At 36.1% G+C, this 25,946-nt stretch overlaps 1 protein-coding gene across 1 annotated transcript in view; it reads right to left on the reverse strand.

The window, feature by feature from the left end:
* LOC140170295 (uncharacterized) overlaps window positions 1–19,013 on the reverse strand; it is a 38,753-nt gene extending 19,740 nt beyond the window's left edge. Inside the window, exon 1 of the mRNA XM_072193666.1 lies at window positions 18,686–19,013. Within this exon, the coding sequence (XP_072049767.1) occupies window positions 18,686–18,881 (196 nt within the window). The 5' untranslated portion in view covers window positions 18,882–19,013. The remainder of the gene's footprint in view (window positions 1–18,685) is intronic.
* Window positions 19,014–25,946: the final 6,933 nt, after the last annotated feature.

The following is a 25,946-nucleotide window of genomic DNA, read 5'->3' on the forward strand; positions in this document are numbered from 1 at the left end:
TGAAACTGAGTGTGGTTCAACATGCATGCATGTATATGTGTACTGTGTAAGTAAGCTTAAACAAATTTTTGTGTACTCACTTCATCAAAATTGAATTCACTATAAATCCATTATAACTTGACTTCGACGAAAACATGGAATTGAATCAGGCCTTATAGTTAAATATATAGACCTAGCCTTTCAAGCACATGACACTGTTCACTTTCAAGTTTCAACTCTTTTTATTATTTCATAAAACCGCCACTTCGCAATAGATAGGATGTCGCCATTCTTATTTGATTTGTTTTTCTTGTTGCACACCACTATACATGCAAAAATCCTCATTGAACGACATGTTCATATTGATGATTTTGTCAATGCTGATGGGAACTACAAATGAAATTTGGTATCAAAATAAAGCTATTCATAAGTGATAATGTTATTATATTATCTGTATACCATGCTAATCATCAACTTCTTTTAACCATCAACCTTACAACCCCCTCCCCACCCCACCCCCATTTTTTTTTACATTAAATCAACCTGGTGTGGTTCTGAGAATAAAACACTGAGTTTGGAGTTTGATTCAAACCCGATTTGGTGGTGTGTAAAATCAAGATTTGTTCAAGTCTACTCACCACATACTCACAACAAGTATGCATTTCTCAATGGGCTAACTTTTTAGCCTGATTACAAGTCTGTCCTTTTTAAACAACAATTTCTCATTCAATTAAGCATCAAAATAAATTGCAAATTTCTAGATTTTTTTTATTTTATTTTTTTTATGAAACAATATGGACTTTTCATGGTCCATTTCGAAAAAAATCCTCTTTTAATAGAATAAATCAATACTGATAGGCCTATTTATCTATAATGTACGATGATATTCAAAATTAATAGACGTTTCATAGGGGCCTGTAAACTAGGAATATAATGTGAAATGACTATCAATCGATCAATCAATCAAGATTTCAAGTTATCAACAATCAATCAATCAATAATAAACCGATGTATCATGGAATATTACTAATTACTAACTAATATACCAAATAAATAAATAAATAAGTCACTAAATGAATACATAGGCATAGGCCTAAATAAATAAATAAATACATAATGCAGAATGCAGTTAGTATTTTAGTTGCAAAATTCCAAACATTCTATCATAATTTTCTGCTATACACGCAAAGGACCTGTGCCTTTAATATGTCCGCGCCCAATCAATAATGAGTCTTTCACCATGCTCACACACCATGTTAAACTACTGTATCCTTGTAGCAGTATCTACTGACCAGGTCCTAACAACTCAATGAAATGGATGCTATAACGTACCAAATCAAGCGAACATATCAAGGTCATATCAGGGGACGTTATACAAAGAATGGTCACAGGTCAACGTTTCCAAAGAGGTATAGTAATAGATGTAGACGCAGGCTTTCGTGCGGGAAACATAAACACATAGTCGCCAGTCGTGTGGTTTTTATGAGATTTGATACGGCGCTGAAGTCTAAAGCTATTCCAAAATCAGTTCCAGACCCGGTTTCCAGACGACAATGTGTGTGTTGTTACAAGGAATTCAAGTAATTTTATCATCAAGTGACCCACATAGAGGAATACGACATCTATCGTGAGCCAATCTGCATTATGTTGCCTGCAAAAGCCGAAGATCAGGTAAAAATTCTATGTGCCCAAAGAGTTGTCTTTGGCATGTCGCTTTTTTGAAATATCACCAAAAATATCAAATTTTGGAAAAACGCCCCAAAATTTAAAACAAACACGAACCTTCTAAAATAAATATATATTAGCACTCGGCGGCCCAGTCACTACCTGCCGCTGTGATTTGGGGTAACTCGTTGCTTCCCCTCTCCAGATACCTGTACTTCAAGTTCGCCCATACCCCACGCCTTAAGAACGCAGGATAATCAAATTACACATACTGCCATCTTACTTAGAGTTTTAAAAATTAGTCTGTTGCCATAGCCAAATTACAGTATATACAGTAAACAAACATAGCATAAATATACTGTATTATGAGAGGAGCATATTTTTGATTCAATCTGTCCCAAACTATAAAAAGGCCGTGAAGTATCTGCTAGTAGGCAACAAAGCCGAAACTGTGTTTGTACTTGCAGGGCAGAAATAATTACTTGAGTTTTATAGCATGTCATGTTTGGAATCATGTGAGACTGTCTCCTCATATTCTATACCAAATAAACGACATTATGAGATGTACTCCAGGGGACGGAATAACGAGCTTCCTATGTTAATGGTGCCATGTGATATTCCCTCTATGAGATTGTGTCTGCATTAAACTACATAATACGCAAATCAAAATATTATATAGTACGCTATAAAATGTTTTTGCTTGTGTAATGTTACAGTAGTTTCATGACTGTATAACCTGTAAAAAAGACCAGGGAACGTTGGTTTTAACACACAAAATATTGGTTTTAACACACAAAATATATTTATTTATTTATTTATTTATTTATTTATTTATTTATTTATTTATTTATTTATTTATTTTTTTTTTTTTAATGCATACCATAGCTTTTTGGGGAAATGTTTGAAAGACAAATCTTTTTGTTGCGCAAACATCCAATAGCCGTTTGCTTTAATGAAGACAATATTAACCTCCGAAATTTCCTCTGAAATACTGGTGCCTCAGAGCTATCATGCTAAAGGTATTTCGTAACGCCACTTAAGACTAATTATTTCATTAATCTGGCACAACCAACAACCGGACAAGATCTCGTTGTTTGCCATCTGAATATTAATTAACATTCCATGCCTTAATATCTGGACCCTTTAAACCGTCTTATAGATATACCGTATAGCATTTACTATTGCACGAAATCAAAATCCACGCTAAGGATGAGAAACTCTCATTGGGCAGCTATTTTTCATGCATTCATTTTATGAAATGATTACATAATACATGGACTGTGCGCAATGTAAACACCACAGTTCTGCTCAGTGTTTACGAAAACAAAACGAGTGAAACGTCCGTCCCGGGGAAACGTTAAAGCAATATTATAACATTTTCAAACAAAATAGATTAGCATTTCTTTGCCATAAAATGTTAGCTTTTACTGTCAGATATATCCGCTTTTATTTTTGAGCCGAACAACTACGGCAAAGCAAAGAAAATTGGAATTTACTACCAGCGCACATGTCGCCAATACGTACCACTCCTTCGGTCATGTTATGGTACGACCCTTTGTTGTGTATATCACCGTCCCGCACGCCGTGACGTACTGTGTGTTATAAACATCGTGTATGCGTTCGACTAATAATTCCATCGTAATAATAAAGCGCTGAATCAGCCTTTAATTCAAAATCACGGATTTTGACAAAACTACAGCACTTAGAGTCTAGATTTTTGCAGGGTATATTGGTTTAATACAGTACAATTTAATCGTGTAAAAAAAGGAATTTTAAAAATTCAGTGAGGGCGTCTTCCTCAGCAAATGTTATAATATGGCTTTAACGTTTACAATAATGCTGCAACGAAATCATATTTATCTGAAGAAACTTAATTCATAATAGCACAAAGTAACAAAACAAATATTTTGTAAAAATATGTGCAGTGTATCAAGGAATAAGATGCTCTAAGATTTAATCAGATAGAAATAATTTCATTTCCTCTCTTGGGACTGGCTTTTAAATTAAACTTTTTTTCACAGTTCGTGAAGAGCGCAAATTGATTTATTTTCACAGTATTTGTTTCTTTGGATTTTTTGGCCATCCACATAATACGTCAGTGTAGAACAGTAATTATAGAAGAAAGCAATCTGGAATTCCGTCAATATGTTATGCTCCTGGAACTTAACGGAAATGATGAATGGATCACTTATTGGTTGGTAAACACACGCTCTGGGAGCACTACAAAATGATACACGTGGAAGATATCTCAAACTATTCGTAGTAAAACGTGCAAACATTATTAGGTTTTAGCCGCATCCCCTGTTTAAACACGGTCAATCATATAAAAACAAACAAAATATCGTTAACATGAAATCTGCACTCCAGAGAACCGAATAACCAGCATCCTATGTTTATTTTCATGTACAAGTGGTATTAACTGTATACATAAAAAACAAAATATAAGTCTTAATACGGCGAAACTAATTATCATTGCCAAGATGTACAGTGATCCATTATTATATTAATATCAAGACATCGTGCACCCCCATCAATCAATCTGTTCACGGTTTTCAAATATTGCGGTTAATGTTTGTTTCACTACGGAAACCACCAAAAATGACAATTTTGCATCGTCTATATTACTTCCCCATGTTGCTTGCGCCGTATTAGACATATTTGGTAAAATGATTAAACTACTAACCCAAATTGCCCCAAATGAGATTTATAGGTCACTCAGTGATGTTTTATCAGGTTCTTGAATAAGACACAGAAGTTAACCCCGATTTATAAAACACCTGCAGGATATACTCACGATGTAGCTTTTAAACAGAGACACTTAGGCTCAGGTTGTGTCTTTTGAGCTTCTGACACTTAGGGTTAGTGAGTACCACAGAGTGTAAGATTGGTATAGTTATGAAGCAATTTCTGCAGCTTCCTACGGCTAAGGTAGTAGATTGAACATTAGGCAATTAGGGTAACAGGAACCATATATTTTCCAGTGTTAGTCATTTCCAGTGTAAGACATTTAACTAAGACAATATGTGCTGATATGATAAATGTATGTGTCAAGGAAGGCAATTGCATTTATATTTCCATGGGTCTTGTAGTTATGGCCAATAATATATCAATAGAAAAATCATGCACAGTGCGAGGAAATAACATCCTATGTGTCAAGCTTTGGGCTCTCCTTTATAGAACCCATACTAATCCTCTTTGTGTGCCAGCCTTATTTGTCTCGGCATTTGAGTGCAAACACCACTTGGTCATACTCCGCGCCCGCCTCGGCTTGAAGGGTACTGTTGTTAAAATTTCTGAATGCTATGCTTCTGAAAAAAGTTTTAAATAAAAAACATTTCGGACTGTTGAATTTTAAAGTTAAATATGACTCTAATGATCAGGCATGAGAATTTTCAGTTTAAAAACTGAATTCAGTTTTTTTTATAGTCAAAATTTCCGCAACTTTATTTAATTTCAGCCTGTTTTTGGTACTTTTTGCCCAATTTCACGCGCATTTTCAGTTTTTTCAGTTTTTTTTAGGAAAGTGCAGTCTCATGCCTGAATGATCACGGGGGTAGCATTTAAATGAAATGGACAAGTCAATATAATAGAAATCTAATTTCAACAAGGTTTTTTTATTAGTTCTGAAGCCCTAATGGTGGTTTGATGGGAATGATAAATTCACTTCGTTACGTGTTTAGAAGGGAATTGTTATCTCTTCGTAAGTGTGAGATCGATCAGTTAGTGTTATGCAAATGGGGTAGTGATGCGAGAAGTTTTTGCAGGCGGCTGACACTGAAAAATTTGCATGGAAAAATGACCCGTCTCCTCCACAGCCAATTTGGTTCCGCTCCATCGAAATCAAGCCGGTCACGGAGGAGACTACCCTCCTTTGTGTTTGTTCATTTGTGTATGGAGAGCCCTTTTGGAGTCCGGAATGACTTAGGCTACGCTCTCAGCTAGAGTCGGACGCTGCATTGCACTAGAAATACCTTTTCTGTGAAATCGCTATAGAGCCAACCGGGAGCACGTATTCGTTTTGAAAATATAGCATTAAAATTAGTATCACCCTTGTGGCCCCCGTGCAGTGGAAAACCTTAATTCTTTCATTAAAAGGAAATGAAAATTAAAAAAACACGGATCTACTTGTGCACCAATAAAATTGGCACAGCAATTTGTCTCAAATATGAATGAATTTTAAGAAACATACGGCGTATGATGAACATTGACCTGACGCCATGATAGTAGGATCTATTAGTCGTTTTATATACAATGTATATACCGTATTGTCATAATACCAATATTTGTCATTATATATAATGAGTAATATCTAGCAACGTAAATGTGCAGTTCATATGCACAAACGAATACTGATCTTTATGATATTCAGGTTTTGTACATCACATATAACATGTCACATAGGAGGTCCTACGTGTTGACCTTCATCTATTGTATTTGTTCATCTGTGTATGGAGAGGATTAGCGCCATTAAACGCCATTAAAACTCCATCAGTATTAGGGCGTAGTTCAGTGAACTCACCGGATTGCTATTCCAAGTACTTTGATAATACAGATAATATGTATTAATGGGTCGAGGCGATTGCATTGAAAAACCTAATAAATTATTCATAACAGTTACGTAATCAATCGATAGTGCGGACACTTTTCATTTGCAAACCACCAAAATTCGTGATCTTTTAGCGTTGGAAAAGAAACCACGTGAATAGAGTGCCCTCTCAAGAATATCAACTCTCTGGTTTTTGTGTTGGGGTAATTTGGGTGTATCAGTCATTCGCGGTCACCACGCCACACGATTCATTTTTTTCCCGGGGCCCTATACTATACATATATATACATGTATATCATGCAGTTCATAATTTGTAATATTTAGATTAGGAGATATATTTTGCTCTTGTTATTGTCAAAAATATTGAATTTTCTAAATTAGTGATTGACCTTGGAGCATTCCAAAAATTTTTGTCGTTCTGTTAACGCTTGGTCGCCATCGGGGGCCGGATAGGAATTTCCAGAGTATTTCCCCTGATTTGGTCAGGTTTTCTCTCTGTTTTCGCCTATCCCAAGGTCTTTTGGGTTTTGCCATTGGTTTCATTGCATGTATTATGATGCCATAATCATTCGCATCTTTTGATGATTGAAAATCTGAATTTTTCATTCCACCAATTTCAGCTTATATTGTTCTTTTCAATCATTTTTCTCGTTCCTATACTTCTAAGTGTATACATTTGTCAAAAGGACACTCTTGGATCACGAAGTCAGCCATTTATTGATTTCCAATGTTTATGTCATAAAGTTATTATTTATTTGTGTAGTTAAAAGGTCATTATCTTCATGATAAACTCGTGCTTATAACCTGTTTCGTGTTTTATGTCCTTGGACACCACTTCAGTGTCAGTTGATATGCGTTGAATCGCAGTTATTCGATCACGAAATGATCAAAAACCATGATGGTTTTCGTTTGAATATGAATCAGCAGTGGAAAGTGGAAAGTATTTAATATTGTGAAAATATCAAAAATTCACGATTTGTTTAATTCATTTATTAATTTTTTAATATGCGCACTTGCAGCAATTATGTCAGGCAAAAGGTTTTGTTAAAGTGAGTACATTATTTAACAGTTTATGCGCCAGAATTTCAACAATGTCAATGATAATGCATAATGTCAACGTTAATAATAAGAATAATGTTAATTATAATAATTGTATTGTATAGTATATAGATATTATATGTTGTAGATTCGCGAGATAGCTTGCGTGTGTGGCCGCACCTATACCATGATTAAAACATGTGTAACTTTAATGAACAAAACAAGAATTATTTAGACTGGTGTGTTTTATTGGTTTTCGGGTTGGTATGTATGCATTCGGGGCTGAGATGAGATGCACTCTGCAGGTTGTTGCCTTTTGGTTCGATGGCACGTTAGGGTTCACAGGTTGTGAGAGCTGGTATATTTGTAAATGCCTTCTACGGTGCTTTTGGTAGATCTACCAGTTGGTAATTATTGGCTATTTGGCGTTCCCTAGCCTACAAAGAAGTACGAATGCTAATTGGCATTCCAGTACTATGACCGAGTTTGCGACATGCGGCCATTGTTTATAGTGACCAATGAACAGTATCATTGTATCCTGAGCAATAAAACACAATCCACCTCATTGGTTGTAATTCTGTCACATTTCAAATTATTGTACAACGCTAGTCCGTCAGCATTAACATCCTTTCATTGACAAGCGATATAGATAAGTTGACCTCAGTGTTTAACAACAAAGGCAAGGGACTGGTATATCGATATGCTTGAGCGAACTGCATACAACCATACACTGTTCAATGACCTCATAGAGGTTATCCGTGTTCTATAAGCTGCATATCATACCAACGACTGCTATACCTTGTTTAGGACTTTCAAAAGAAGTACCTGCATGTGCAATCATGACTTTTTCAAAATAGCCCGCCAAAGTCATGCAGGTAACTCCGAGGTCGTGCATTGATTTGGATTGAATGAGGAATACTACGGGAACCAGCGCCTTTTGTTAGAAGTCACACATGAGTGAAGTGGATAACCTCTATTGTGATATGGAGAGAAATTTAAAAGCACGGGCCCTGAACAAAATACGATGCGCGCGCATACTGCCATGCAAAAAACAATGGAAATTGTGATGATGCGTGCGCATACTGCTAGGCAATGACGTCACAAGTCAACTCATCTATAAAAGTAGGTAGGATAAAAAAAATGTTGAAAGGAAAAGAGAATTATCGTACAATTTGTAAACATTATGCGTCTTTTAAAGTCAATGGTTAAATAAATCGGTCATATAAAGCATTTTTAGGTATTAAAAACGTGGATGCTAACTTATTCAAAACACTCTGGTAAAAATACCTTTAGAATGACACCCGGTACCGACTGTCAACATTTGACCACCGACTGCAAATGCCCCCAACGAATGTCATTTTCTGGAAAGCTGGATTGATCAAGGGCATCTCATATAAATGATTCCCCCACTGACCTTAGGGACCGTTCACACACACACTTGTTAAGGGGGCCTGGTGCAAAAAAAAATTTCATCGCGAAAATATTTCGGCCCCTCTCCCCTTTTCAGATCTAAAAAATTTCAGGCCCCCACCCCCTTTTACATGAATATTGTGGGTCAACCCCATAAAACAGCATATAAACTCAATTTTCCCGGGAAAATAAGGCCCTCCCCCATTTTGCATCACCCCTCTAACAAGTGTTTGTGAACGGTCCCTAAGTCATATATTGCCATCGCTTTATATGGCAATCTGAGCAAGTTTCCTGATTAGGAAATAACATTTGAATGTCACTGGTAACACATACCTAATCAGGAAAGGGGTTCTTGTACATGTCTGTTGAATTCGGCAGCCTTGGGTAATTTTGATTATTTATTTATTTATTTATTTATTTATTTATTTATTTATTTATTTATTTATTTATTTATTTATTTATTTATTTATTTATTTATTTATTTATTTATTTATTTATTTATTTATTATTTATTTATTTATTTATTTAATTATTTAATTTTCTATTTCTCAAATTCCTAAAATCAATAAAAGTCATCATTCATTGTCTTTACTATGAATTTATTCCTAAAAATGTAAAAGAAAAATAATTTGAAATAAATCATACTTTTAAGTCTGAATTTGAAAAGGTATAATTATTTAAAGCTAAAAATTGAATTGAGTAAACCTAAGGAGTTCCATGCTGGTATTCAATCGCTTTTGGTATGAGAGCCATTGAATTATGAAGACCCCATACTCTGTTAAACATAAATGGGTTAAACATAAATGTATTCACCGTAAAAGACACATCTAAACATCTTTTAGACCAAATTTTTCCCAATTAGAAACACAGTACTTTCTCCTACTAAAATCACTAATTTTATTAATGATTTTATGTTAAGGTGGTTTATTGCACCCTCTTCATTAGCTAATCAGAATGATTGATTAATTACACCTACACTGTTAAAAAATGCATCGTCAATTAACAAGGGAAAACCCAATTGCGTTGTAAGAAGGTTGCTGTATAATATCAGTATATAATTACTACTGGCTTGAGTTGCTCGCATTTTTATTCTTCACATAATTTTTTAATCATTTGACATCCAAATTGGGCCCATTGGGCTATTCCAGTTGAAATCCATATGCCCCTATGGAAAACATGACCTTAATCTCCCACACAATGTGTGCGAATTTCAAATGAGATTACCAGAATGGGTGACTCCATTTGACATCTACACCCCCTGTGTGGGGATTAATGTCATGCGTTCTATAGGGGTATATGGATTTCAACTGGAATAGCCCATTCATCCATCAGAACAGAACAGCTGTAGAGTAGATTGAATTCTAAGAGGAGAGTAAAAAGCCAAGAAGGTTACCGGTACAATGAAGACGTACGTTATTATAAGCGCTATATTACCATTGTTACCAAGGGACTGTTCACAAACACTTGTAAGGAGGGCCTGATGCAAAAAGGGGGGCCCTGAACAATTTTTGACCCTCCATAGGGGGGCCCTGAAAAAAATGACCACAAATTTTCCCGGAAAAATTGAGTTTATATGCTTTTTTATGGGGTTGACCCATAATTTTTATGTCAAAAAGGGGAGGCCCTGAAATTTTCGATGTCTGTAAAGGGGGAGGGGCCCAAAAAATGTTCGCGATAATTTGTTTTGCCCCCCCCCTTACAAATGTTTGTGAACGGTCCCTAAGAGGAGAGTATAAAGCCAAGAGGGTTACGGGTACAATGAAGACGTACGTTATTATAAGCGCTATATTACCATTGTTACCAATCATGTTTGATGTTTAATAAAAGGCAGCTTCTTAAAAATGCAGCATTGGGTTCTCTTTAAATCATCCCAATTTGTAGTTTTATTACATTAACATGAATCTACAAATGAGGTGGAATTTACGGGCATGTTGATGCGACAGTCTTGTACATACATACTAATCACTAGAAACTGCATTGGTATAACAATCATAACATGTACTGCGCATCAGGGAAAAAAAGCAATTATCACTGGGAACAATGTAATTAATTTAACTCAGAATTATTAAATTTATAGCAAAGTTGATAAAGCGATTGATATCACTATCATTAATTTGTAATTGGAAGAGCCTGAGAATTGATACCACAAAACCAAATCTTAAATTAGAGAAACCCAGTAATTGCTGACGAGGTTTTGCCAAATTACTCTATCAGTCACCGATAATGCGATGACAAATTATGCTTGGAGTGATGGCCCGGGAGTGATTGGTTTTAGCTTTAAACTATGCTTTGCTTTAAACTATGTTTTTTGCTATAAACTTTCTTTAATGTTTTACTTTCACCACTCCTTAAAGGACCATTCAGTGATCCCAGCGCAAGTGTCAAACAATTCAAATTGTATATAAATTGCTTAAAAGTTGTCTTGAATACACGGCTTTCGGCTGAACCACTAGCAGGATATGTTAGCACATCTATGACACTAACAAAGGTGCCTAAATCTGAATTTTGATGATTTTTACGATCGTCTGGATCAGCAAATCACTGAATGGGCCTTAAAGCTTTTACCAACCCTTTTTTGTGTTTTCTAATGCAATCTAAGTACATTCCGCTATACAATAATTGTTTCCTGCTTTCCAATGTAATCTGTAAAGTGCCGCGTTAGTTTTGTTCAATACCCCCAATGAAATGTGAATGCTATACTTTTTCATCAGAGTGGAACAAAATGTGAGTATCACCTACGGTGTTTTGGAATTGAACAATAACGAATCTACTTGACAACGTCGTACATTCCACATGAACACGAAGATAACAGCTTTACAAAGCATGTCAGCTGGCATTTGATCCTAGCAATGCCATTGGTTAATACTTGTGTGTAGATTGCTACATACAGAAAATTGACTGAGTGCACTTGCCTCATCGGCACTATTGCGTACACCTTTTTTTATCAAAAGACCTGTTCTCTTCAATTATTTCTCTTCAATGTGACCTATTTCCAAAATAACACAACCTAACCCAGGGTTCTCCCTGGTTGACGGATGGCGTTGTGCTACAAATTTGGGTTACCCCCTTAGCGATGTTGGTAATATTGATAGTGAGGACAAATGGGCTCAATCGGGTATATTTGGGCATTAGTGGCCTTTACAAGCACCCAGTATGGGTAATTTTTGGTGTTTTTGTGTATACTGAAGATGGCATAGATGGTATAGAGATCCAGCATTTTGCGTTGCACATTCCAGTGCAATTTGTTCGTGGACTAACAAGTAACCTGCCCATAGTTTATGAAAGAGACTAAAAGTATTTCTGTTGTATACACATGTTTTAATCAAGAGATAATTCAGCCTCTCGTTTTCAGTGTGACCTAGTTTCAAAATAACACAAATAAACAAGTAACCCTTTCCTTTTAAACGCTTCTCATGTAGTCCAACCAATTCACGACTTACCGTTACTCACTGTTTTCGAATGGTATCCTACCACAAAGCCATACCATTCCTTAATGCTAAGTCATATGGATTGACAATCACGCAAAGCCGACCCTTACTACTTTTCGTTTGTAATTTTTCATTTATTGCTAACCCTCTATTGCTACATAGCTATAGTCTTGCCACAATTTCTGAGTTACCCTACTTGCAAAACAGGTTGAACACAATATCTCGTATCGGGAGTCTTTTTGTGCAAGCATAAATAGAAGCGTTTCTTGAGCAACTTATATACCGCTTACTGGAAATAATAAAGCAACGTAGGGTGTGCGCTTTTAACTTCGTATACCTCTTAATGTTTCGGCAATTTTTGTAACTGCTTATACACGTTTAAGTTCCATACTACACAACATTAATCCCGTGCACTTGGAAAATATGGGTTCGGTCGAATAGATTTAAATTGTATAGTGATGTCATAAAAGATGTTGCTATGTTGCTCTACCTCCTCCAACTTAATAAGCAGGTAACCCCAAATATGATTTTTTTTAGGCTATCACAATTGTATTTGTAGGCAGGAAGCCGTCACAACATTATAATCTGCTGAAGACGCTCATCGAAGTAAGAACTACATAAAGAAATAATTTCATTACCACTACAGTATGAATATTTCATGATTTTCTAATGTCTTTCAGCGATACCATTCTTTATATTATAATTTTCAAAGGTACTCAATCTTTTATTTTGCCTGTTGAATGCTTTTCATTGTAAAAATAATCTATTTCTTATGATAAATGATGACTGCGCAAAAATCAAACATTTTGAAAATTTTTAAATACCAGTTAAAGGCAACACTAGAGAAACACACAAAGTGCACCGTTAACCTTACTATTAGTATTAACCTGAATTCTAAAGCGACCCAATTTTGAGTGGTACATTATGGTATCGACATTTTTTTTTTCATTAAGAAAATTGGTCGTACATATTCTTCAGTTTTTTTGTAGCACACTGTTATTTGTAGTAGCCAATGACATTGTAGTAATATTAAGTGTCAAATGCGTAATCCAACGAAACTTTGGAAAATAATAAAGCTGATAATTAATGATGAAGACTCCTTTTGATAATCGCAAAAAAACAATCTCTTTAAAAGACCCCTAAATAGCTCTAAATGGCTCATTCCTTACATTTCTATGGATTTTATTTCAGGCGATTTTCAATCAGAAACCAACAAGAGTCTTGATTTTTACCATTCGCAGCTCCAAAAACCACCTTTTCCCGGTACGCAATCAGCTCCAGAAGACCCACCAACGCAAAATTATGGGGGAGCATACCCAACAAATATTGATGCTCACGCCCGGATAATTTTCTTCTATATTTTGCACTCGTGAGTAGACGGAGCGGGTTCAATTTGCAGATTTATTGAATATATTACCACAGTCATATAGTTTATATTAAATGTGACCATCCATCTCAAACCGCTCGTAAAGTCGGCAAATTGTATTTCGAGTTACAGTGCAAAATGTGCATAAAGCTTGTATTCATAATGTACCTACTAATTGTCCTACATGTTTCTCATTTTAGTCCAGTCAAACACCAATCTGTAATTCTATTGTTGAAGAGGATAATAAGCTTATACTTATAGTAAATAGCTTTAGTCTTTGTTTGCTTTGGCTAAATCCTGTTCAAGTGGTGGTTAACCAACAATTAACAATGAGAGGACATTCATGAACCTCGTTGACTTGGGGATGATTTGAAGTGACCGCCAATTATGACCATTTGGTATTTAATACCAGCAATGTAGAAAAAGAGAAATATTGTAGCACCAACATAATGTACTCTTTTACTGAAGGAGCAAAGTTTAAAAAGCCATAACTCCGCTTCTGGATATCGTTTGAAGTAAAAATGATATATCATTGGAAAGCTTATCATATATATTTTCTAAACACGGAAGAAAACAAAATTGACCAGGGGCCGACTTTACGAGCGTTTCGACCTGGACGGTCACAAATTATGGTTTAATATTATTGTAACCGTAACATCGAAAGTAATATTATAACCGTCAAATAAGACCGACAAAGAAAGTTAATATTAACATGATTAAAGTGCTTCATATAATCAAATTAGCATTTTAACAAGATTTTTAAAAGGTATTTATTGAGTATTCATACCATGTAATAAACAAAATATCCGACGTACTGCAATAAAAAATATCTGAAGTAATAAAATTGCTGGGAATACGCTTTTGCCTACGATTACTTCATTGCACGCTAATATAAAACGCAGTAAATATTACAACTATATTAAAATGTACGCATCATGAAACACGATTTTTGCCCTGGTAGAGAATCTCGATGAAAGCTCAATGTGTCAAAATTAATCAAAATTTGTGGTAATTATTTTACAGAATTTCTCGAAGGAGTTCTCACAATGATTAACACAGATGTCATGGTCATGGGTACTGAAGCAAGAATCTTGACAGACTGTCAAATATAATTACATAGTTAATGTTACTTAATCCATCTCAAACTTACGCAGCAGAACCAGCGCAGAACCGTCTTTATTAGAAGGTACTACAATAAATCACGTGATCAGTTGAGCGTAAATAATCGACGCTTCTAAGATATTATGCAATATACTATATGCTCTTAGGTAGTACTATAAATGTGTGACTTTTTTGCATTTTTCTCAAAAAATAATAACACACTGGTGGTAACAAAAGTTATGTATATTACGGTACAGGGCAAGGAATCCAGTTACTATTCATTGATTCATGACGAGCGGTACGGTATTTATGATAAGAAAAGAGGTACCGCTAGAATGTACCTCATTTCATATATGAAGAGCTTTGTATCAAAACCCCTTACATCCACTTGAGCAATTTTAAGAAAACATCAAAAAAATCATCAAAAAAATCACTGATATAAGGAGGTTTGCAACAAATGCAGTTTTTGGCGGGATGTTAATCCTACCCAGGCATCCCGCCAAAATCTGCTTTTGTTGCAGACCCCCTTATATTAATGATTTTTTTTGATGATTTTGCAATGTTTTCTCAAAATTGCTCAAGTGGATGTAAGGGGTTTTGAAACAAAGCTCTTCATAATTATAATGAACCACTTGTCTTGAATTGGATTCCTTGCTCCTATAATATACATAACATTTCTTACCAGTGTAGTTATTTTTGAGAAAAAATGCAAAATAAGTCACAGAATCAATCAGGGGTGTAGTACCATCTTAAAGCATGTTATTCCGTCCATAGACGTACCACCGGTGCTAGAATTATAAAGAGGATTAACATATTTTTAACCGTCGTCCTAGGAAGGATGGGTGGTGAGGGCGGTTGTACCAATCATCCTAAGGTTTTACATTCGGTATAAAACGCGTGTGTTTACACCCAAATGGCTCAAGGTAATCGCAGATCCATCCTTTCCACTCATTTTAGTGATAACCACACCACACCTTACCCGGGGTAAAGACCGACCATCAAACATCGAGTGTAGGTGGGGGTGTGGGTGTGGGCCGTGGGCGTCAATCCCGGGAGACAGGGGGACGTGCTCCACCCACCTTTCTCCAAAATGACCAATTTTGGTTCTTTTCAGCCACTTTTTGACAATCGAGGACGATTAGGTGTGGGTGTAGGTGGGATGTAGAGCACGGTAAAATCTGTTATTCTTATGTTTGCTCTTCAATGTGATTTATTCCTATTTTTAAGCTAAAATAAAATCTAAAAAGCTAAAATCTGGTGAAAAACGGATAGTCATGGGATTTACCCGACAAATGTTTTTCAACATGTATTTTTGTAAATACTTAATTTCATGAGAAACCCAATAACAACTATTATGATATTTAGTCCCACTTTAGGAGCTTGCAGACCTATTGTAGAGCCTCATTTCAAATATATAGTTTTAGTTTTGGTTTTGGTTTTGGTCACGTGTTTTCCTATTGTCCTGCCTAACCACTTGAATCATAAGATATCGAACTCATTGTTTCTACCTTTTGTTTAAAACCGAACATTTGTGACAGTCAGTTTCGGTTTTGGTTTCAGTTTCTTATAAGTGGTGTGGATCGTAAAATTATTTGATTTGAAGTTACCTACTCTAAGTATACAAAAGAAATGTTTAAATTTCGCAGTGCAATATTCACGAGCAGAGAAGTCGAACAAAGAAGTCTACATTTGAAAGCATTGATTTAGTTTGAAAGCATTGACTTGAGACTACGAATTAGCCTAAGTTGATTTCACTGTGAAAATATATAGACCATCAAAATATTTCCACAGACATTACAATAGGCACTTGACAGATTATGACTTCAGTGTTATAAACACTATTATACACAATTCTATTTATGTGCATGTCGCATGACGGAAGATCAATATCATAGAAAGCTGGTTTAAACTAACTTTTATTCAATTTATTTATTGGAGAATAGAGAGAGAAAGAGATAGAAGAGATCGCCAGGGAAAGAGGGTATGTGTGTGTGTGTGAGGGGGAGGCGGAAAGGGTAAGGGAGAAAGAAAAACAGGGAGAGAGCATTGGAAGTGGGAAGGAAGGAGGGGGACAGGGGGCTCAAGAGTGGAGTGGAATAATAGGGAAGAGTCGATATCGAGTGTGGGGAGGGGGGAGGGAGGAGGATATATATAGGTGGCGGAGGGAACATAGGTAAGAGGTATGGGTTGTGCTTTCCGGGGAATAATCTAATTCATAATCAAATCATCTACATCATCATGCATCGTTTATATTTCAGACAAATAAACAAAACACCCCCCCCACCCCTCAATATATGCACATGATTTCTACATGTAGGTCTAGGCCTCGTATATATCCATCTTTTATGTCTCAACGATGTCTATGCATAACTTATCGGAACTTGGGTGCAATTTTATGGTGTCATGGAAGTGTGCCACTTACGGCAGAGAGCATCAAAAGTCGCCGGCGTTGATAGATATCGATAATTCAAATGTTAGCACAATAGGCTATTATATACGTATGGTTATAGGCCATTATACTTATGATTATATATACCCTCTTGTGTCCTCCCAGCACAAAAGTGTTATGATTGCATACCAGTTCATCTCCACATTTTAATCCCTTGATTTTTGGTTTCTGAACAATAGAGAAACCAAAACTATATATTTGAAATGAGGGTCTGTTCCCAGGGACTTATGAAGGCATTGGAATTTCTATGGTGAATGACACAACTGGTTTGATATTTAAATAGCTGGGCGGACCCCAACGGTCACGATTTGCTTCGGTGAACTCCCTGATTCCTACTGTTTATAAAAGTGGGCGGGCGTTCGACTGTACAGGTTGAGTGAACATGAAACGACAGCTTCGTAGTAATCAAAATTATGTTAAAAAAAGCGCAGTAATTTACAGTGCGCTGCGCACACGGGCACAACTCGTAGACGATGATCCACAAGCCTCAGAACACTTTACACTTACAGGACAGGAAAAGGCCTTGGCTATCGCAAGAGTATACCGTGCGATGTAAATATCACAATAGTTGACTCAAGAAATGTGCCCCAATTTCTTGTATTTGATGCATTGTGTTAAATGAAATTTCAACATTTTGTAAGTGTTTAAGAGACTGTAATTATACATCCATCTGTTAAAAATCTGCTCCAGGAAAGAACCACTTGACTGCTGAGACGCAGAGGATGGTTTAAGCACTTCCCACCACGCCACTGTGCTGACTTGCGGCTAGCACAGCTGTGTGAGTGAACATGACACCACTGCTCGCACATTGCATTGACGGGCATGGTTAAATTTGAATTTGGACTGATATATTTACAATAAAAACGCATTCAAAATGGTCGATTTCACATTTTATGTTACCTACAGAAGGTGTGAATTATCCTTTATGCGTACATCACTTCTGTTCTGAAATCGACCAAGTAATAATGACACACGCACAATTCTTAAACAACATCTTTTGCACAGAATTCAATGGGATTTGAAAAGTAAAGTGGCAGTTGAAACTCTAGTGATAACATGTTTGCAGTGCATGATGGGGTTTCCTTAAATCATCCTCTGGCTGAGACGTTTGAATTATTGTTATCAAAACTTTGTAACAAACCATGGTTAAAGGCTATGAGGTTTCCTGCAACTTTGAACTTCTACATTACATTTTGTTACTAATAATCCCATGAAAATGTTGATGAATAAAGCCTCCAGCATACTTTCCTGCCGCCTGCCGCTGCGGCAAGCGGCAGGGCGTTTCAACCAATGACAAGCCTTTATTGTGTCCGTTTGTCTGCAATGCGCGTCCGTTACGCCGCTCAGCGGCAAGCGGCAGGGTATATGAAACCAGCATAAACCATTTAAAATAAATAGTTAAGTAAAACTATTATAGTATATATATATGTAACAAAATCGCGCCAAAATATTTGAAGGTTCTAATTACCATTTCAAATTGTGCATTGAAAATTAATACACCCCACAAAACACATAAACAAACAACCCTGATAATAAGTTTTTACAATTCCTGAATTAATATCCTCACTGATACTATCAAGAGTTTCTATTTGCGAGCCCATCTCACATATATTTTTTATTTTATCCGTGAAAAATCGCATGCTTCGCAGGAGAAGAAGACCACACAATATCGTAATTTATGTGAATATTTTTGATATACTTACGTCCATATCCTCCTCGTTTCTCCATTTCATATTGTAAATCTACCATTGCTCGCTTTACATATGGGTTAAGCATATTGTCTAATTCATAAGCGTCATCTTCTTGTTCCCAATCATCTGGATAAATAAATGCTGCTGTTGTTACCGATATTGTAATCGTAACAATAACTAGTAAAAAGCACACTCTTGAAGTATTCATTGCTGTAAGTTAAAGTCAGATAAAAACACAGAATCCAGTTTATAAGAATTATATCAGGAAAAACTCATAACAAGCCCTGGATGAAATACTATGTTAAGTGCACTTGGTTGGCTACCGGCGTACTACAATTGACGGGAATATTGTGTCAGTCAAACCGTGGTATCATTAGCACATGCGCAGTCAATCAAAAGACGGAGGTGTGTTCGTTTAAAAAGTAATGCCTCTAATGTATTTCATTTTACATCATTTTATTCATTAAAATGAGAAAGACTTATAAGGACCTTCGTGATCCTAGCATGACATTGACATTTTATGACAGTTGTTAGTAGATATCAACGAAAAAAGCCTATTCCCAACATTTCAGTTGCTTCCCATTTTGAGTTTGAGAGTTATGCATGATTATGGGCATTACACTGCTCCGTAGGCCAATGTGTTGTTATTTTGTTCTGGTGTACCAGAACGTAATTCAAATCAGACCATATATTTGCAAAAACGAATTAATTAATCTGCAAGAAATTTTGTGTTCATAAACATTATATATATATATAGGTAGAGCTTTCCAATGGTATAGGTAGGGGGATGAGGCTGTGGAGCACGAAATGCCCCTTTAATTGTACACAGTCTTGGTCTGTACAACCTAATAAATAAAACAAGAATGCCACAATACAAAATGAAATAAATGACAATCACAACCATGCAGCAATATAGGTAAAACAGTTTAAACAATCGACCAAACGATGGAGAAAAAGATCCTAATGTTAGAAAACAGTGGAATAATCGAAAAAGGCTCATAATTTGAATGAATAATTTATTGTAAAAGATGACGCAATGTGCGCTCAATTGCAGATTCGTTTATTTGAACAGTAATTTCTTTATGTCGACAGACAAAAATAACAACACAGTCGGTTATGGGCCACTATAACACAATGAAATTATGCGTAACTCGCAAATTCAATGTTTGAGTCAACTGGAATCTGGAATATAGCTTTTTTCGTGGATAATGTCTGCCTATGGATGTTGCTGGGCGTAATAGAGTCGACTTGCAATAAGACGTACTTCGTAACCAGAATGTTTAATATCAGCAATTAAGGGCTATTTAAGGTTATTAATTATTTTAAACTGTTGTGATTTGGTAGTTCACAGCATCTTACGAATGGTAGTGAGCTTTGGCAAAAACTGCATTGCTCAATTCATTGCGAGCGTGTACAAGAATTAAAATATCACAGATACACTTTTATAGGTGCTGCGGTTCTTGAGTTACATTGGCTGAAACAACAACACTTTTGTAAAAACGTACATAACTGATTAACAACAATAAATTAAGCAAGTTTGCAAAGTATATGATTTGTAGAAGGAACTTTTGCAAAACATCAAGGCGTTAATTTTCAATAATATATTGATATAGATAATGAAAATCGATTTTTAGGTTGCTTCGACCAACAATACCTCGTCTACCCTTAAATGCACTTGGCTACATATCTATTTTCCTGTTTGTTGTTGGTTTTCCTGTTTGTTGTGCCTTTTTGTATTTGTTGTGCCTCTTTGTGATGATGATGACGATGACCTCGACGAGCTTCTAATTCTTATCCTCCTTTTTGTCACATGTGTCTTCTCTCTTTTCTTTCTAAGCATGTCTACACTTTTTCTTTGTCTTGGATGTGACAACGCAACACCTTCGCATCATTCATTTGGTTTACATTAAGGACAAATTAATCAACCTGTTATTTTTATCGTTTCCAAGTAAAGTTCCAAAAGAGGAATGTTGCTAAAATTATCACAACTACTTGCGTCAAAAAAGTGACGTAAGAAGTGTTGACATTTCATCATTTTGTTTTTGTCATTGGAATTAATCATAAACATCATAAATGTTATAAACACTACCACGCCAACCCCCAGCGAGTCTCAATGTTTTGCTGAGTTTAATAACAACAATCTTATCCATTGTAACTAAAGAACGTTGATGATAAAAACTCTATTACGATATCAAATAAAGAGTAATGTCAAAAATCAAATGTCAATCTGAAATTATTATCCCACTTGAGACAAGCTAGACACTTAACTGTTCTATTAAATCATCGAGAGAATGATATTCTCGAAGACTCCTGATTGTCATTTCCCCGCGGCATTTAATAATCTGCCAATATCAAGTGAAAAGCCAGTTAAAATCCCGTAAAATCTCGGCACAGTTTATTACATTATCGTCAATTCGTGCGTGTACTTGATACTGTTTGTTACTCCTTGTAAATGATACTTACTTCACTTGTGAAATAAGGTTACTCGCCATTAGCACAAATAGTAGCTTTTAAAGTGCGTTTGTGATAATGTTGTAAGAATCACAAAATGTACGGTTAGGTTTGAAATTTAATTTGTAAAAGTAGTTATAAGTTGGTTTGGGCATGGTCTACTTTTGGCCCAAAACTGCGTTTTCGCTTCATGTGTGCAAACATTGCAAAGGCGCAGAACAGGTGAAAAATAATGTGATCACAAGTTCACAACCCCAAAAATCTCAACAAGAAATGAATTACATGATGCATATAAAGGATAGTTTCATATTAAAGCGGTATTAAGACATTCTACACTCATGTAATCCTCCGTGAATTCGTAACTTGTATTGATAAGCTTTAACAAGATATTGTCTATGTTTGTATTATGTTGTAATATACAAAACGTTTAGAAGATCATATAAACTCCCACAATGCTGCGGAAATTTGATTTTATCAAATATTAGGCATGTAAATGGGCCAATTCTGAAAGTCTAAAAGTCGCTGTTTAATTCACTTCACCCAGAGTGAAGGACTCCTTATAATAACATTATACATGGAGGAGTCTGGTTCCAAATCGCATCGAAAGAGATATGGGCACACCGGCCTGTAAATACAGGAAAGAAAACTAGCCTCCGCAAAAACTGAAAACAGATGGTTTAAAACTTATGATTTTGTAGCTATTCTGAGCTAATTGATATCTTATTTCCCAGGAGAGGTACATGTAAAGCTCTATTCTCATACATATATCATGATATATACCGTAGAATTCCGTCTACAAGCATATATGCCTCTAAACGAGGTATTTTTTGACGAAAGAGACGAAAGGCAAATACCCTCCACAAACACATTACAATAGATTGCTCTTACAATAATACGTATTTGTACAGTCACCTATATCAGTAATATAGTTGTTCGAACTCCAAATAATGTTTTTGTGGAGAGGTTCTGCCTCTCGTCTCTTGCATTAAAAAAAACCCGTTTAGAGGCATATATATGCTTGTAGACAAGGTTTTACGGTATAAAGAAGAAGAAAGTTTACTTGGTTACTATACTTACCGGAATTTGTATTGTCTTACTACTTTCATGCTCAATCAATTTGTAAGCGCTCTTTTAGCAAAGTCATAGTTCCTTGAATTTACAACCGTATGACAAAACAGGCGAAAATAGTAACTTTTTGCACAAGATTTGCAATTTAAAGAGAATTGGCCATTGCTCATTCTAGTGACGCTAGTGTATGGACAATATAAGTGTGCTTTTTCATTTAATGACATAAAAATATTGTAAGGAATACTTGAGGTTTTGACTTTTAAACCTACATTTTAGTCAAAAAATGTGCTTCGGTAGGTAGTTTTCAACAGATTTACCTTGCATTGAATTGCGTTATCTGTTGACCTAAAAGTGACGAAAAGTGATTTTAGGAGGAAGTGTTAGCTTTCGTTTGATATATAAAAAAATTCTGATTGTATGAAGGGAACACTTGAGGTTTCGACAAAAGCCAATCAAAGAGGCTATTTTTCAGCTAGAAGCTCCACAGCTCTCACATTGCTATGCACTCAACAGTGTAGTGTAATCAAAGACTGCGGTGGAGACATTCACTGCATGATAGTTTATAAGAGAATCGTTTTTGTCTAGAAACCTTTCCATATGAGGATGCACGCTGGGAAGGGTAAAGACGTTGAATTAATCGCTGGTAATTCCCTTCATGCTAATGCGTTTCTTTCTATATGAACGTAACGAGATCGTGTGGTGACAGATACTTCTTCTTGCCTCAATTCACAGAATAACAAACGTGATATGCTATTACGCCATTAAAATGTTCTTGTTGTGATATGGAATCATTCGTCTAAATTGAACTTGACGATGCTTCCGCAATGCAATGTAATAAATGCTCTGTGCAATATCAAGTGTTCAAAAAAAAAGGTCTTCAGTTCCGTTCCTTACACATTGCGGCATACGGCAGTACTCTTACCAAGGAGGATGGATAAAGCAAAATTGAGTCATTGTCATTGACTAGCTTTAAGTTAGTCATATTTGTTTGACTAGTTAAAGTTTTCAGTGTAGATGTTAAAGAACAGGGATAAAGACCTGGACCATAATTCTATAGATCACTCGCACCTGTAAGATTAGTATCTTTGAAAAGAGCGCTGTTGTATTCAATGATTGCAGATATACACAGGGGATGAGTGCAATCTGCTTGTAGTGCAGGACGATATATTCAAAACTTATTTCAGCCTATTGCTATGGTAGTAAATCCGTAAGCTGCAAGACGCATTGCAACCACTCTAGTATTGGACTAATCCAGAAATCCATACTCCTCCTAAGACATGATCTTAATCTTCCACACAGGCATATACAGGGCGTTCCATAAAAAGCTGAATAATGGTTGAAAACACATTTTGAAATATCAGCACATCCGTTTTTATGGGACACTCTGTACAACCCCTTTCGTATGTGGTGTATAGATTTCAACTGAAAAAAATACAAGACCCTGCGTGCAAATTACGAAATTTCAAGAAACAGAAATAACACAATTACGCACAACGGAACTCCATAAGCCTGGGGAAACTCACTCGACTCGAAATGACGGGGATGTGCGGATAACGATCCGAAACTACAGGTAATCCGGTGAGAGATTTGACGTCCAGAAACGGGGTCACTGAATGAGAAGCCCCTTAGCATTGGGGTCATTTGAGTTAGAAATCCTTGCGACTTGCCCCATCATGCACTGCAAAAGTGTTATCACTAGAGTTTCAACTGCCACTTTACTTTCAAATCCCATTGAACTCTGTGCAAAAGATGATGTTTTAGAATTTTATGTGTGTCATTATTACTTGGTCGATTTCAGAACAAAAGTGATGTGTGTATAAAGGATAATTCACACCTTCTGTAGATACCATAAAATGTGAAATCGACCAGCAAATTAACACTGTTTTGATTGTAAATATAGCAGTACAAATTCAAATTTTACCATGCACGTCTATGCAGTATGCAGAGCAGTAGTGTCATGTTACTCATACAGCTCTGCTCACTGCAGTGGGGGTGTTGGGTAGTGCTTAAATCATCCTCTGCCTGGGCACATAACAGTGCCGAAAGGCGAACAGTTTCAAAAGAGGAGTCTCAATATTATTGATACAAGATGATGCTCATATTTGAGAAACATTGGGTCATTTGATGATTGCTTATCTCAAATCCAGAGGATGATTTAAGCACTTCCCACCACGCCACTGTGTTGACTTGCGGTTAGCACAACTGTGTGAGTGAACATGACACGACTGCTCGCACACTGCATTGGCGGCCATGGTTAAATTTGAATTTGGACTGATATATTTACAATAAAAACGCATTCACAATGCTGGTCGATTTCACATTTTATGTTACCTGCAGAAGGTGTGAATTATCCTTTATGCATACATCACTTTAGATCTGAAATCGACCAACTAATAATGACACACGCGCAATTCTTAAACAACGTCTTTTGCACAGAATTCAATGGGATTTGAAAAGTAAAGTGGCAGTTGAAACTCTGGTGATAACACGTTTGCAGTGCATGATGGGGCTTCCTTAAATCATCCTCTGTCTCAAATCCATCCATAATTATTTACAAAAGGAGATCATTGTGTGATTGCAAAACCAAAAAGAGTGGTTGTTGGGAGGAAGGGATTTCAAATATGGGGTCCAGTGTGGCTTCACATCATCCTCGTCACCCATGTTCAGTGAGTGCACTCCGCTGGGTAACTGGCGGATGGGTAATCAAAATCGCATTTTTGATTACTTTGTTTAAAAACCTTAGCATGATCTATTGTCACTCCAAACAAACATGTTAAAAGTAGTGCCATATTGAGATAAGGGCTTCAAGGCCTTTGTTTTGGCACTCAACTTTGCACAGGTATTATCACTTGTAGCATGTAGTCAATCCAGTAAGTTGTCAATATGACTTCACGTGAATAAACGCATATCGCATTTCGGCAAATGCAAATTTCACACTATTATGCACTTAATATAATCAGAATATTGTGGAATACCGTAAACGTTCGCCTAATGGCGCTATTGGATTCTTAGAAAAGTGAGAGCGCCCTCCTTGTAAAATCTCAACAGCATTAAGGATACGTGTATGTTAAATTGAGCAACCTGGACATAATGCCTAAGAAAAAAAATCGTGACATGACCCAAAACTTTAGGTCACTAAGTTAATTGCTCAAGCAGCAAATGTTTTGCGGTTTTTTTTTCAGGTATTCTTTCTCAAAGTGCCATTGGACTTAATTTGTAAATCGATTCATACGTTATACCTAACTCATTTTGGTAAATCTTTCTATAACATTGCAATTTCTTCATATTTTTTTAATATTCTTCAGTTCAAAATTACACCCTTCTGCTGTCTGACCCGTTAGCTCAGTCGGCAGCGGCTGCGCCTTGCATGACGAAGGGAACTGGTTCGAATCTTGCTTACTGCCCCCACTTTTATGTGAAGAAGGGTCAAGAAATGTTTTTGGATTTTGTCCCCATTTTACGAACGAATATTGTGACTTTTTTTTTAAATTTAATCTTAATTTTCTAATTTTTTGAAGATAAATAGGCACTGCGAATAAACGGCAACAAAAACCGCGGACAAAATTTGCTCCACCTGCTACCTATCAATGCGTGATACATTCCACTACATTTAACAGTTAAATGACCTTTGAAAAATAGAACGGCCTCAATGTTTAAAATTGTGTAACTACATTACTTTATTCATTTGCATTATAAATGATCAGCTATTTTTTCTTTTCTTAAAAGGATCGAACCCAAGAAGATAAGACCATTG

This window comes from Amphiura filiformis, chromosome 14 (genome assembly GCF_039555335.1).
Source record: "Amphiura filiformis chromosome 14, Afil_fr2py, whole genome shotgun sequence".
Taxonomy (NCBI): domain Eukaryota; kingdom Metazoa; phylum Echinodermata; class Ophiuroidea; order Amphilepidida; family Amphiuridae; genus Amphiura; species Amphiura filiformis.